Source organism: Perissodus microlepis, chromosome 2, assembly GCF_051167445.1.
Source record: "Perissodus microlepis isolate ML-2025 ecotype Zambia chromosome 2, ASM5116744v1, whole genome shotgun sequence".
Classification (NCBI taxonomy): Eukaryota; Metazoa; Chordata; class Actinopteri; order Cichliformes; family Cichlidae; genus Perissodus; species Perissodus microlepis.
In genome coordinates this window covers 22,729,694-22,744,186 of record NC_140462.1, presented here as the reverse complement: position 1 = coordinate 22,744,186, position 14,493 = coordinate 22,729,694, and the positions used below count along the sequence as shown (strand labels likewise).

General features: G+C 42.8%; 1 protein-coding gene across 4 annotated transcripts in view; it reads left to right on the top strand.

Moving 5' to 3' along the window:
- The window catches only part of glra1 (glycine receptor, alpha 1), a 119,015-nt gene that overhangs the window by 84,983 nt on the left and 19,539 nt on the right, over positions 1–14,493 (top strand). For all 4 annotated transcript variants that reach the window (XM_084952821.1, XM_084952812.1, XM_084952839.1 and 1 more), the window contains 2 exons: positions 2,119–2,333; positions 9,626–9,772. In XM_084952821.1, the coding sequence (XP_084808947.1) occupies positions 2,119–2,333; positions 9,626–9,772 (362 nt within the window). The remainder of the gene's footprint in view (positions 1–2,118; positions 2,334–9,625; positions 9,773–14,493) is intronic.

The window sequence follows — 14,493 nt, the reverse complement described above, 5'->3', positions numbered from 1 at the left end:
TTTTTGTCTTTATAGATAATTTCTTTCGTCACGACACCTGCAGAGGGGCAGAACTCACCTGTTTAACTTGGACTGTAAACAGGATATTTTGAATATTTTTATTGAACTGCTGGTCTTGATAAACCTGATTATTCCTGGTTGTGTTTAGCTGCTGATGGATTCGTGTGTTAAACACAATGCCTCAACTTCTCTTTCTTAGACTAAAATAAACTGTGCACTTTGTCCTCTTAGAGTGATGAAAAACGCTGCTGTGCTGTGAAGATGGAAATGATTCGCTCCTCTTCACACTCTGTGAGTGGCAGGCTGAATCCCAAACCTCCTCCTGGGTTTGTTTTCAGATGTGCCACATGTTTGGCTTCCTTTGATATTTGGCGAGCACCCGTACGTCTCTCTGATTTTCTGCTTTGGCTTAGCGTGAGCGCTGAAGGAAGATGACATTTTCTCTCAAAGACGTCAGCATCGTCTCTGTGGCTCATCCTTTTTTCAGTCTGAGAGCTCCTTCCTTCCTTCTCTTACTCTCCCCCTCGCTCTTGTTTCCTTGCTTCCTCCAATCTGTGCTTGTTGTTCTTTTAATTTACCCTCCGTCTCATCATTTCCACCTGTTCTTCAAGGAGATGTGCCTTTGCCAGTGTTTAATGTGCCCTTTCAAATGAAGATAATCGAGAATTCAGTAACACTCTTCGGTGATAATGGAACCGCACTGCCTCTGGGAAACTGATGAAAGAACATTTTGCTTTTGTTTAAACATTGACCAGCGTCGTTTCTTTTTCCTGGAATCAGCGCTGTGTGCTTTATGTGTTGCAAGTTCAATCATTCTCCAAATGAGATTTCCGTGTGAAAATAGAACACCTACCGACACAAAATGACTGGCTCCATGAATATAAAGCTGTGGAGAGAAAATCTTATGCGTGTCGTAAGCCATCTCATTAAAAACCAAACCAGTTGCTTTAAAAAACGCTAAAGATAAAAACAGCAAAAATGGGCACTGTTACTTTTACATGCCATGATCTGTGACCACCATCTCTTGTTCTGAAACTGAACTCAGGGCTTGTGGTTAATTTGGTGATTCTTCGGGTTTTCTCTCTGTTATTGACACAGAACTTAAAGTTAATCCCTTAATTCCATAATCCCTGATGACTCCGATGTTTAAACTGCACCATGCACTGCCCATCTGCAAGCCACTTTGCAACCCACCTCGTCCCTCTGAAACACACTGAAGTAGAATACACGAGACAAGGTTGCAGGACTCTTCACGACGATAACGAAGATGATTAGTGTTGTGAGAGGGTGTACTTAATAATCAGGCCCCATCTTATCTTAATGACCTTATAGTACCATATCACTCCATTTGACCAAGGGGTGGCTGTAGCTCAGGCGGTAGAGCAGGTCATCTACTGATCGAAAGGTTGGAGGTTCGATTCCTGGCTTCCCCTAGTCTGCATTAACCCCAAATTGCTCTCCGATGCATCCATCAGAGTATGAATGTGTGTAGATGTTACTTAGAAAGCACTTAGAACAATGTACTTGTGTGAATGGGTGAATGCACAATGCAAGTTGTGTGAAGCGCTTTGAGTGCTCAGAAGAGTAGAAAAGCGCTATATAAGAACCAGTCCATTTACCATCACTTTGCTCTCACACTGCAGGCTTACTTGTTGTTCCTAGAGTATTTAAAAGTAGAATGGGAGGCAGAGCCTTCAGTTTTCAGGCCCCTCTTCTGTGGAACCAGCTTCCAGTTTGGAAGACAGATAGTATTTCTACTTTTAAGATTAGACTTCCCTGACCACCCTGGCATCTTTCCTGCATGCGCCCTGCACATCAACAGCACAAGCTAAAGGGTCCACACAGTTCTATAAAATACAACACCAGTGGGTTTGATGTGTTAGTATGTGATCAGCTGAGACAAGAATGTGTTAATAGTAAATAAGCTGGTGTGCTCACTCAAAGCAGCAGTAACAGGACATTTGTCACCCTCACCCTTCTCTTTCTTCTCATTCGACAGGACGAGCCCAAAGAAACTGCTGTCCTTTCTCATATCTTCTGCTCTCTCTGTTGTCTCATATCTCTTCGCCCACAAACTCCGACCTCATCAAAGACACTTCTTTGTCCCCCACCTCCCAGGTAAATTCACCTGTATCGAGGCTCGTTTCCACCTGGAGCGTCAGATGGGTTACTACCTGATCCAGATGTACATCCCCTCTCTGCTCATAGTCATATTGTCCTGGGTTTCCTTCTGGATCAACATGGACGCTGCGCCCGCCCGGGTGGGCCTGGGCATCACCACCGTGCTGACCATGACCACGCAGAGCTCCGGTTCAAGAGCCTCTCTGCCCAAGGTGAGAATCAGAATCAGAATCAGAATACTTTATTAATCCCGAAGGAAATTAGGGTTACAGCAGGCAGCACGCTAATGGCGCATGCGCACTTACAAAGGAACCTTCTGACCTGAGGACAAATCACTCGTTATTGTAGTCTGCTTGGACTTCATGAACATACCTTATTTCTAATTTATTTATTCCTGGACTCTTAGAGAGCAGCTTTGCATGATTCACAGTTTAAAAGAATCCTTTCTCAGTGCTTGTCTGAAACTAGCTGTTTTAGCTCCTCCCCCTTACAATGACCTTCCATCTGATTGGCTCCCCCTCCCAAATGGAAGGTATTAACAGCAGGAGGGTGCAGCTTTTACACTCATAGCCAGGTGCCTGAGAATATAATAATATCATATAAGGACATCATACAGAGCTACGAGTAGAAAGAAACTGTAACGCTCGAGGTTTTGGCTCATTATTGGAAACTGGAACAGCAGACAGGAAATAAGAAACAGCAGAATGGAGCCACTTTAAAGGCTTGTATTCCTTAACCCTGTAACATTTCACAGGGTTGTGTGATTTTTTGAGACCTCTGTGTCATTAATTATTTTTTTCCCTAAAAACTGCAAAAATACATAAAAATAAAAATAAATAAAAACATTTGAAAAAAACATAAAACTCCTATATCAAGAATTTATTCATATGATAGCTTGTAATGATGAGATACAAGAAAGCCACAGGATAATTACAGAATTAGCTATTTTATGCCTATTATGTTCCAGTCCAGTGTTTATAATAAGCTAATCTTCTACTGCTTCTTCTTCAGTACTTAGCTTTGTACAAAGACAGAAACAAAATCATATTATTCCTGTGATGAACTTTCAGGTTTGAGCTGATAGTTTATCCATAAGCTTATTTTCACATCTGTTGACTTTTACCTTTACAGATATTGTTTTTCATCCGTCACACCCCAAAAACACCAAAACAAAGTAAAATATGAAGCAACGGCAGGAAGAATTTGTATGCATGACGTGCCGTTTAATGACAGATGTCTTTTCATCCCTGTTGGAAGGAAGGCCTACAGCTTTTTCTGATAATTAAGGGACATAAATGACAGAGGCAGTGACAAAGACGATGTAGACAGAGAGGAATTAATTGAAGAAAAGTTGGAATGAAGGGAAAAGATAAATCAATGGGAGGGAAAGAAAAATTTCCTTTTCCCTGACAAATTAGAGACAGAGTGGAGGGAAGACGAGAGGCAGACAGATGGAGGGATGAAAGAAGGAAGAATTTAAAAAAAGACCTTTAACAAAGAAGGTTCAAGGAGACAAAAATGGAGACAATATGTTTTAGAAAGCGAGAGGAATCTTTTACTGTCAGGGATTTTCAGATTAAAGTGGAAAAAATGGTCAGGGTCTGCGTGAGCTAGTAGGATTGTATAATTACGTCCAGGAAAGCTGTAATCCCCAACACAAACACACACACACACACACACACACACATATACACACTCTGTTTGTTGACATTAGGTGCTTCATACGCTCTAAAAATTGAACAAGTGAACCATGATTCCTCTGCAGTTCAGCTGTCACAATAATGATCACACAGCACAGCTGAGCTTAGGTGGGCATGTTGCTCCCTCTCTCACACACACACACAGACACACAGTGTTCTGTGAGTGTTCTCACAGTGTTCTGTGTGCGATTGATAGCAGACACACACACACACATATGGCTCTCTTCAGATGTTTCTGCTGCAGCTTGTCAGATCAGAGCAGATGGAAGTGGACACGAGGCGAGATCTCTGCTCAGCTGATCATGCTGTCCATATACAGCACGGTACACACACAGTATGACTCTCTCCACGTCTACTTATCGTACCATTATTGGGACACATGTTGTTGTACCCTCTAAGCTCCAGCCACAGACCTGGGGCGGCTGCAGTTCACCTGTTGCAGTGGACTTGTGCTTTTATGATACCTGCCTTTCAGAGAGGGGCTGACTTCACCGATTCAGATCAGGGCGCTCTCATCTCAGGGCTGCAGATCCTTTTTGTGAGAAAGTACAGACGTCACAGAAATATGCAGACGTTTCCTTCGGTGTTGCTGCTGCCAGGATACAAACAGCGGCTATGAGCGTTACGGCCCCAACCGAAAGACAAGGAACCAGGAGAGGTGGGGTTGGCGTAAGCTTCTCAGCAAAACCGACTGCACGCCTCTGTCTCCACGTCTTCACTTTTATTTCCTTTGCCTTCACTCCCTCTCTGCTCAGTTAGTTTTAAGCCCCTGAAAAATGTCTGATCAGGTTTAGGAACAGCTTGAATACATAATAACCCAGCGTGTTGTGAGATGTGCGTTTAAATTTCTGAACAAGCATCCCTCTGTGGGGAGCCAGGACCGAGACCTCAGTACCAGGTTATGAAAACTTTGAGCCCCTTCTCTGACACATCAGGGATGATAACTGGCTGTGTGGAAACTACATCCTTCTTTAGTATTTATGATGATATTTCTTTTCTGTCTCTCAGTGAAGAAAGGATCGATGCATTGATCTTCTGACAGGGAGCTCAGTTGCGTGATGCTGCATGCATGAACAGCTGATGCCCCGTCAGAAACCTTCAGTCCAGTCGTGACTCGATGCTGAGGAAGCCCCTCTCAGAGTTCTCAGAGTGCTGCTGAGTCAGCAGAACTGTGCTGGAAATCTGAACAGGTGAAGGATGACTGCAGGGAGATCTGTTATTAATCCAAAGTTTAATGTCAACTTTGGTGAAATTAAAAAAGAAGGATGGTCAGATTATCTTACATTACAGATTAGCACAGAAAAAAACATCATCTGTTCAGTACTGAAAAATGATCTATCCATCCATCATTCCCACATTTTCTCGTTCCATGCATGTTGTGTTCCACTGGCCCACTTCTCAGTTTGTCCTCTCATCCTGAAAACTTGATATGGAGCTTGCTGATCGGGCCACATATGAACCGGTATGCTTCAGTTACCTGTCGCTTTTATTAGGATGAGGTTAGCCTGGAGACATTTTGTAGATGCGTGAAAGGATTGAAACTCCAATCTGTTGCTCCCAAGTGTTCACACTAGACTATCCAGCTACTCTACTCACGTGCCCCAAACGATTTCCAAGCTACCCCATGCCTTGAATCCCTCTGTGAGTGGGTCACACAGAGACGGGTAGAAGCTAGGCGACGCCTCCACCCACACGGGCTACGTCAGCAGTACGTCACTGTGCTGTGCTGAGCACGTTCCTCTCTCATGCTGATGTCACAGCAATGGAGGGTGCTATCTGGGCCAAAACAACCATGTCTGATGCCTGAGTTTTAGGCTCCTGTGGATTATTCTTACACACATTTTTACCTCATTATTTCAACCTGTGGAATCATTCAATGCAATATGATTATGGCAGAAAATAAGGGAAAATCCCCCCTCAGTATTCCAGACACTTGCTCAGTCTGTCAGCACTTTCAGCTCACGGCCCGCCACTTCTTCTTCTTCTTCTTTTTTGATCGTTGCCCTGTGAAGCATGAGTACAGTAACGCCGCCTAAGCTGCTCAGCAGGTCACTACTGCTCAGTTTGTCTGTCAGGAGCTTTCAGCCTCACACAGATCATACTGCAGCACCGAGCTAACAGTCGCCTGTGGACTCAGTAAAACCACACGAGTCACTCTCAGGATGTAGAGTGTGAGTTTAGTGTGCTTCAGTCCTGCCAGATTTCATAGCTAAGCAGAGTCTGCGAGAGCTAATTTAAGAAATCTGTACCAGCAGCATAAGGAAAACTGTGGTCACTCATAACGCTTCATGTTGGCAGTAAAACAAAAACAGCATCAGGAAATAAAGTGTTGTCCAACAGTATGGTGCAGACTCTCTCTCCATCTGCTTCATTTACCTCGCTTAATGCTCTGCCTTCCCAGAATCAGCACCAGAGAAGGCACTATTTTAGAGAAGGGGTCATTCAAAAGTTTCTTTTACTTCTGGATCTGCCCAAGTTTATGAACATAACCATACAGTATGTCTGTGAAGGTTCTCAGTCATCCAGGTCATCGTAGTCAAAGGAGCTTGCAAAGAACCATACAGTCCAAAATAAAGCAGCACAGGAACCAAAGCTGACCTCTAAAATCGTCCATGCTGATTTTATGAGTATGTATGAAAAGGTAACGTGTGTGCTGGGCAGTAGTTGAACATTGTTTCTATTGCTTCACACAAAGGAGGAAAGGCTTCTTTCAGTGCCTATGAAATCATTTTTGTGGGAGAGTCATCCCCGTCTCTCTGGCTGGATGACCATCACCACTGAGCGTGCCCACTGAGCGTTGAGGCCTCTCGGCAGCTCGGGGAGGGAGTCGCTCAGGCGTTCGAAGATAAACGTTTTCATGAACAGCACAAACGAGCACGAATCACAGCGAGGTCGAGCGGCGATGATAAGCACTCTGTGTTTGTGTAAAGCGATCCAAAGTCATAGTTTAATTGGATTTTAAACGGCTGATTGTGGGCTTCCTCTCTGCGAGACAGACCAGGTTCTCCCTCTCAGGCTGCACGCTGTAATTGCGTTTGGAGATGAAGAGTTGTAATGACAGGCCGGGCGAATGCACTCGAATAAAGGTACTTGGCGGGCAGATAGCAATCATACAATGATCCAACCAGACTTCATTTAGCCCGTATTATCTGGACAGTCCTCGCCCTGGCCGTCTTGCTGTAATTTCACTGGTTCTGTGAGCTAGTTGGGCCCAGTGTTGTGTTTTACGTGCACCTGGCTGTGCATGCAGTCAGGTAAATTTAATAATGTAGTGAACGCACCTTAACCTTGTAGTCTAAGCTCAAGACAGTGGAAATACCTTTACACGTATGCCTTTACTGCGATAAAGATACAGAGCATCACTCATTCCTGTGCACTCAGATATTGCAGACAAATGTATAAATGAGTACAGATTATCAGACCACTATGAAATTAAAGTATTTTGATGTATTTGGATGCTTAGATTATTTTACTTTTGCATACAGAAATCAAATTATTTCACAAAAAACAAAAACTACCAGGGTAATGATTACCCATGATGCTAACAGTCCATTTGGCTGGATAACAGCCTGCAGTTATCTACTGCAGTCTTCACTCCTCTCCTCAGTAATCCCAGCCTGTTCTTCTTGGGAGAACCTCTTGGGCTCCTCCAGATGTGATGATCTTCTGGCATGGACCTTTTTCTCCAGTTCGGCCCACATTCAGGGCTTTGTGCAGGCCAGTCATGTAACACTCACTTTGGTCTTCTGGAGGTCGTTCTTCACCAGGAGCGACATATGTTTTGGGTCGTTGTTGCGTTGGAAGACAAAGTGATGACTCAGGCCCAGTTTAGCCGCTGACTGTGAGCATCAGTGATTCTGTTTCTCAGGTCTGGACAGGTGATGCTCAGTTATGGCCTGAACCCTGCTCAAGTTTTTATACCAAGTGTAAACTGGAAGATAACCGTCAGTTTGAACTGGATTTTACAGCTTTGAGTGTTACAGAGTTAAAGCACATCATTGCACAGCAGTGCTGTGTGCTGTGGCTCAATGAAAAGGTCCGTTTTTCAGGAGTAATAATATTCACCCTGTTCACTGTTGTTTTTTCCTGAAATCATTCTGCTATTATGTGCAAACTGGAAACATTTATGCTTTCTGAAGGAAACCAGTATGTTTATAAAATCCTTTTCCTCTGTTAAAAAGCACTTCGCCAAAATCTGCACATTTCATTGGGGAAACAGATTATTTGGATTTTTAGGTCGTTTGTTTGACCCTTTAGAGTGACCAGAGGAAGCTCTATAAGAACAGCGTATTGCTTCAACAATAGCTTACACTGATCGGTAACACTGACTAAAGTCCCAGTGCCCTGCTGCCAGATAAAAACACCAACCATAACTTGACTGCCATAATTCAGTTCAGTTTTATTTATACAACGCCAAATACAAGCGACAACAACATTCACCTCAAGGCGTTTTATCCTGTAAGGTAGACCCTACAATAATACATACAGAGAAAACCCCAACAATCATATGACCCCCTATGAACAAGCACTTTGGCGACAGTGGGAAGGAAAAACTCCCTTTTAACAGGAAGAAACCTCCGACAGAACCAGGCTCAGGGAGGGGCGGCCATCTGCTGCGACCGGTTGGGGTGAGAGAAGGAAGACATGATAAAAGACATGCTGGGGAAGATAACTCTGAATATTAACGGCCCCACAAATTGTTGCAGTCTTTGATTTAACCTCCTAAGACCCGAAGTCTTCCGTGGCATGCCTTTTTAATTTCTCTTTGATCTTTGGGCATATTGGGACCCGATGAATGTAAAAGCAAAGAATTACCAGATTTTTTTTTTTTTACCTGATTTTTGTTTCTAAAAGAAATGAGATCCACATATGAGAATATTCGTTTAAAATTTTGATAGAACAGTGGCAGTATATTGTCCTCGTAAGTGGATATCAGGCCCCTGTAGGGCAAGATTTAGTATTTTGGTCTAGACAACCCAAAATGTGGTGTCCACATATGTGGACACCAGGTCCTAGGAGGTTAAATACACACTGTCACCCATCAGTCAGTGAACATCTGCTGTGAAACCTCGAGTTGAGGGGTGCAGCCAGCTGTGGTCACAGTCCAGTGATCATACCCTGGTTTATCTTTCTGTCCTAATAATGATTTTAACTTATCAAATTTACTGAAAGTAGCTGAGCTGAAAGTACTGATAAAGTATGGCGAGTGTTTACTGAGATCAGGTTAGCAGTAGGCTCATTTTCTGACTTTGATACAAGCAGAGGACACACGGGTTCACTTTTTCCTTTTCAGACTTTATGCATTAAAGTCTTTTTGGAGGGTAAATGAAACATTATAAAATAAAGTGGAAAAATTAGCAGAAAATACCAAATTTCAAACGAAGGGAGCGTCTCCTGAGATCTAAAACCACAGAGCTGAAAATAAAAAATAATGTATTTGTTCCCACATATATCATGTGATTTATGCACTCATTGTCAGTACAATGAGTGCATAAATCACACTTATCTGCATCAGTTACAGCAATAAATGTTCCTTTATGAACGCTTATTTTCATGTTGCAGGAGCATCATTTGGTGTAAATTGGTCATTTGAGAAAACATTTGGAGTTTAAAGTCATGAACTGAAAATGAAGCCGACTTTACAAACTTTCTCTAATCGACTGCCTCCAGCCTCAAACCAAACAGGGTGAAATGATCTTTAGATGCTCGTTAGATTTTATTAGGGTTTCTTTTTTTTATCAGCAAGTCAGACACGACGCACAGAGACCCTCTGACGGCCTCTTCTTTCCCGTCTCCACTAACAGGTGTCATATGTAAAAGCCATCGATATCTGGATGGCCGTCTGTCTGCTGTTTGTGTTCTCGGCCCTGCTCGAGTACGCCGCCGTCAACTTCATCGCCCGCCAGCACAAGGAGCTGCTGCGCTTCAGACGGAGGCGACGACACATGAAGGTGAGCCGCCTTGAGCATCCATGGCACGGCCTCACCTTTAAATTCATGCATTTTTACATCTCCGCACCAAGTCTGTCCTTCATGCAGAACTCTGATGAGTTATATTCAAGAATTAGAATTTGTTCATATCACAGAGGTGTCTCTGAATAATCATAAAATGAATACGAATCATTTTGGGCTTCTGCTTTTTGTTCTTCACCTGATTTGGATTAACAGAAAGGGATCTTTGGAGAGGAAATATGAAACCAAAGTTGTTTTGTTGATGGTCAGTTATTTCACCAGTCCCAGCACGAACCGAAGCACAAGAGAAATTAATAGTTTAGATCTACAAATGTGCAGTTTTTACAGGTAAAAATGGAAACTCACTTTCAACGCAAGAAAACTGTGTGTGTGTGTGTGTGTGTGTGTGTGTGTGTCTGTGTGTGTCTGTGTGTGTGTGTGTGAGAACATCAAAATCCCAGCTCTCCTCCATCCTCAGGCCTTCTGAAAAATTCACGGCGTGTTTGATATTAGCTTTTTCGCAGGCAACGCTCGTCATCACTGGGCAGAAACACAAAGCATCAATGTTTGATGGGCAGAGAGCCGAGAATGATTAAAGGCTGAGCCGCGGAGCAAACACAGACGAGGCTCATAATGGATCCACGATGTAAAAGAGAAGAAAGCACACATTAAAAAAGAAACTCTGCTCAGCTCTCAAACTTTTGTTTGTGGAAATGCAGCAGTCAGAACAAACAGTGTCGAGTGTGCTGCAGGGTTTTTGTGTGTCTGTGACATCACGTGCTTTTCATCCAGGTAGTCTTGGAAAAATCATCCCAGCGTGTTTCATTGATTTCTGCTCAGATTAAACACGTGTGGTCAATAATCAGTCAGAAAACCACATCCTCTGCTTACAGATGTTCATATACAGATGTCCCATTAGTTAATCTGAAGAAAGTCAAACCTTTAACAAGTATGCTAACAAACATTACAGACGTTTTTTTTGATTTATTAAAACAGTAAGCCACGTAGAATAAACAAAGTAGTGTTTATTTTTACGTCTGAGTATTAATCCATCCATTCACAGCTTCCTGGTGTTGTTAAAAAATAAAATGTTGAGCTCTTGTAGGAAGTGACACGTATAAAATCTGCCCCAGGAGCTGGCTACAATTTGGGAGAGCCTGTGAAAAACATACAACACTGATTAGATGTTTTTATCACTAAGAGGTTGATAATCACATCAGCAGCCTTCGTCTTTCTTTGTTCTGACATCACTGTGAAGTCAAAAACAAATAACTCCCAAAACAGCCTCCATTTTTCATTAACTGTCAAACTCCCTAAAAACATCTCTTCTGATGAAACGAAGATAGAGTGGAGACCTGAAAATGTGTCGCTTTATTTAATTCCTCAACACTGTTTTTGGATATTTGGTTAAAATGACAACGCACAAAGTCAAATTTCCCCCGGAGGACAGTTCAGACGTATCAGAGCCTTTTTTTTCTTCTTTGCCTTCTTTCTGCTATTTTCTTAGGTTAGCTTTTATCTTTGCAGCATTTAATCAATCAATCCTATATGTCCAGTTGGATTTATCAGCGCCCGGCTGCTGTATTGAATAAAGAGTAAAGCTGTCAGGCCTGCGGGGAGCTGAAGTGCTGCTTGACAGTGAAAATGGTGGTTTATGTGGGTGAAGGGCAGGGAAACGCAAACGCCCACAAGAAATGCAACATCGTGCCTGCAGTAAACAATCCATACAGCGCCCATTGTGTGTGTGAGAGAGAGAGAGATTGTATCGTTATAGCTGGTGAGCATGCATGAATGCATCCGTGGGGGCTGTCGTGCATTTTGCTGTTGTAGGGCATGTGTTTGTGCTCGCTACTCCTGGAGCCGCCTGATTGAGTCTGACATGCTTTAGCGTGTGAGCGTGTGGTCATGTATTTATGAGGACCTTGTGTCCTCGCGGGGTGACGGAGGTCCTGCCCAGTGAGGCCATTGCGTTGTAGACATAAGATCAAGATTAGACTGTCAGTTTCAGAATGAATGTAATCACGATTTAGGCTGGACATGCAGAAAAAGGCGGGTTTAAGACGTTTGCATTAAAAAAAAGTTAATGTTATTAGTGATCATTATTATTAATACTAAAGAGCCTTAATGCATGTTTTTGTGGGTCGGTTCAGTTTTATTTAAATACCACCAAATAACAACAATAGTCGCCTCAGTCGCCTTGTGCTGTAGAATAAAGGTCCTACAGTAATACAGAGAAAACCCAACAATCAGACGAACACCTATGAGCAAGTGCTCGGCAACAGAGGGAAAGAAAAACTCCCTTTTAACAGGAAGAAACCTCCAGCAGAACCAGGCTCATGGAGGGGTGGCCATCTGCTGCGAAGGGTTGGGGGTGAGGGGATTCAATTCAATTCAGTTTTATTTATATAGCGCCAAATTACAACAACAGTTGCCTCAAGGCGATTTATATTGTAAGGTAGATCCTATAACAATACATACAGAGAAAAACCCAACAATAATATGACCCCTATGAGTAAGCACTTTGTGGACAGTGGGAAGGAAAAACTCCCTTTTAACAGGAAGAAACCTTGGGGAGATGCAGGGGTCATGTAAAAACCATCATCGAGACCAGCACTCGTTTTTCCTGCAGATTTCTTAAAATAGACAGTGAGCTGCCGTGGTGGAGGTTTGGGCTGCCTCTATGCCTCTATCAAATTCCAAGAATAAGAACATGAAGCAGGAAATGACCATAATGTTCAACAAACATATGGAAACAGAGCTCTGAGGACTCTGACTGACCCACCTCTGCTCCAGGATCTCAGGCTGTAGTCAGAAGTCGGCCCCGAGTCAGAATGTAAAATCAGTGTAAGACCTTTCTTTGAGTGCACCTGAAAGTGTGATGTCATCCCGTGATGTCACGCTTTCTACAAAAAAGCAAACAAATGTTTAACCCATAATCTCAGGAGCAAAAGTTCATATCATTCGACCTTCACGGAGGAGGATCGAAGGCTCGGGGGGAGGGGGGGGGGGGATTTTAGAGTGGCTTTTCAAACTCAGGAGGAAACTTCAGCATATATAAAAATGTCTGACCCACGAGCAAACAGCGGTATTCCCAAATGAACCCCGCTAACGGAGTGTGATTGAATCCTCCCTCCACAGAAATCTCAGTCCACAAAGGCACAGTGAGGGAGAGAGAGAGGGACGGGAGGCCGGCCTGTTCGAATATAGAAAAATAATCCAAAATAAAATATATAAATCTTAAATCCCATTGTGGTAATCCCCAATCCCCCTGAGCAGCGATGGGAGGTGAAGAGGTAGATTAGCAGTCCGGCTGCCGCTGCACTTTCCAGGGAATCAGACACTCACCCCTCTCTCGGCCCTCGAGTCCACAGAGAGAGAGTGAAAGAGGACCGCAGGCTCAGGACTGACCCACATCTGCAACACCAAACCTTTTGCATACGGTTTTTTTTATCTCACACTCTCTGTGTGGCCCTGCGATGGAAGCGGGGTGAATGTAGGCCATCGGCCCGTTATGCAATTTGAGCCTTGTACACGGCGGCCCGTCTGTCGGTCGTCCTGCCTTTACATCTGGCCGTTCGGAATCCTTAATATTTATTTTAAGCTTGTATTACAAAATAGGTGAATTCATGTTCTGGTCTTCTTATATAACATCATTTGTTTTTCAGTTTTTGTGTCATGTTGTGTAGTCGGGTTTTTGTTGAGGTTGTCTGAGGTGACCCTTCAGTCACCAAAAATCCTCTAATGTCATTTAACAGTTGATGTCTCTGCAGCGAGCGCAGAGTTTTGTACTTTCTTATATAAAACAGTGTTTATTACATTCATCACCAACAAAATGTAAGAATCATAAAGTGGAGGGAAAAAATATGTTAGCATGTATCAGCCTGCTTAGAAAGTGGGCGACTATAAAGTTATCCATGCAACAGTCTCTTCTGCATTTTCACACCACAGCCAAAGGTTTAAATAAAGGAAGATTCATGTGGGAATAGGATACTGAAAAATATCAAAATTACAACAATTTCTATATTAAAAACAGAACTAGGCTGTTATTTTTAACTATTTTGGTGTCACTAATATTATAAACTACAGTAAATCAGCCTGTTTTAATTCAGTTTGCAAACATGTCATATTTGTTTAAACACATCACAAAGACTTTTTGCTGGAAGTCAGATTAAAAAAGTTTAAAAGTTTCATTTTTGGAGATATACGTCCAGAGTTAAAATGTTTCTCTGTGCTCACCTTTAATCCAAATCTTATATATTTTTCAAACAAAACTTTCTGAAAGAATTTTCATACACAGAAAGGTACCTGATTAATTGTAGACATATTACAGTATATGAAAAGTATGCAGGGAGAATGAATATCTGAATAAATCAGTCAGTGCTTTATTCAGAGCTCAAAGCTTTAGTGACAAACGGCTTATTAAATACATCTGAACTGCTACCAAAGTAATGTTGGCGAGCTTTACAGAAAACAACTCGGGATCAGTCGACTCATTTTGCGAGTACAGTAACCTGGGATACCACTGGTCGATATTTTCTGGATGTCCACCATCTATATTGTTTTAAACTCCATCCTGGAAGGATGAAGGTCAGCTCCTCCCAGATCTTGATCTCGTCTTATTGGCCTCTTGTTGAGTGGAGTCGGACCGAGCCAGCCAAACAGCCTGAACTCGGCGGCCTGAACTCGGTGGCCTGAATCCCACAGCCATAACCCAACGGCCT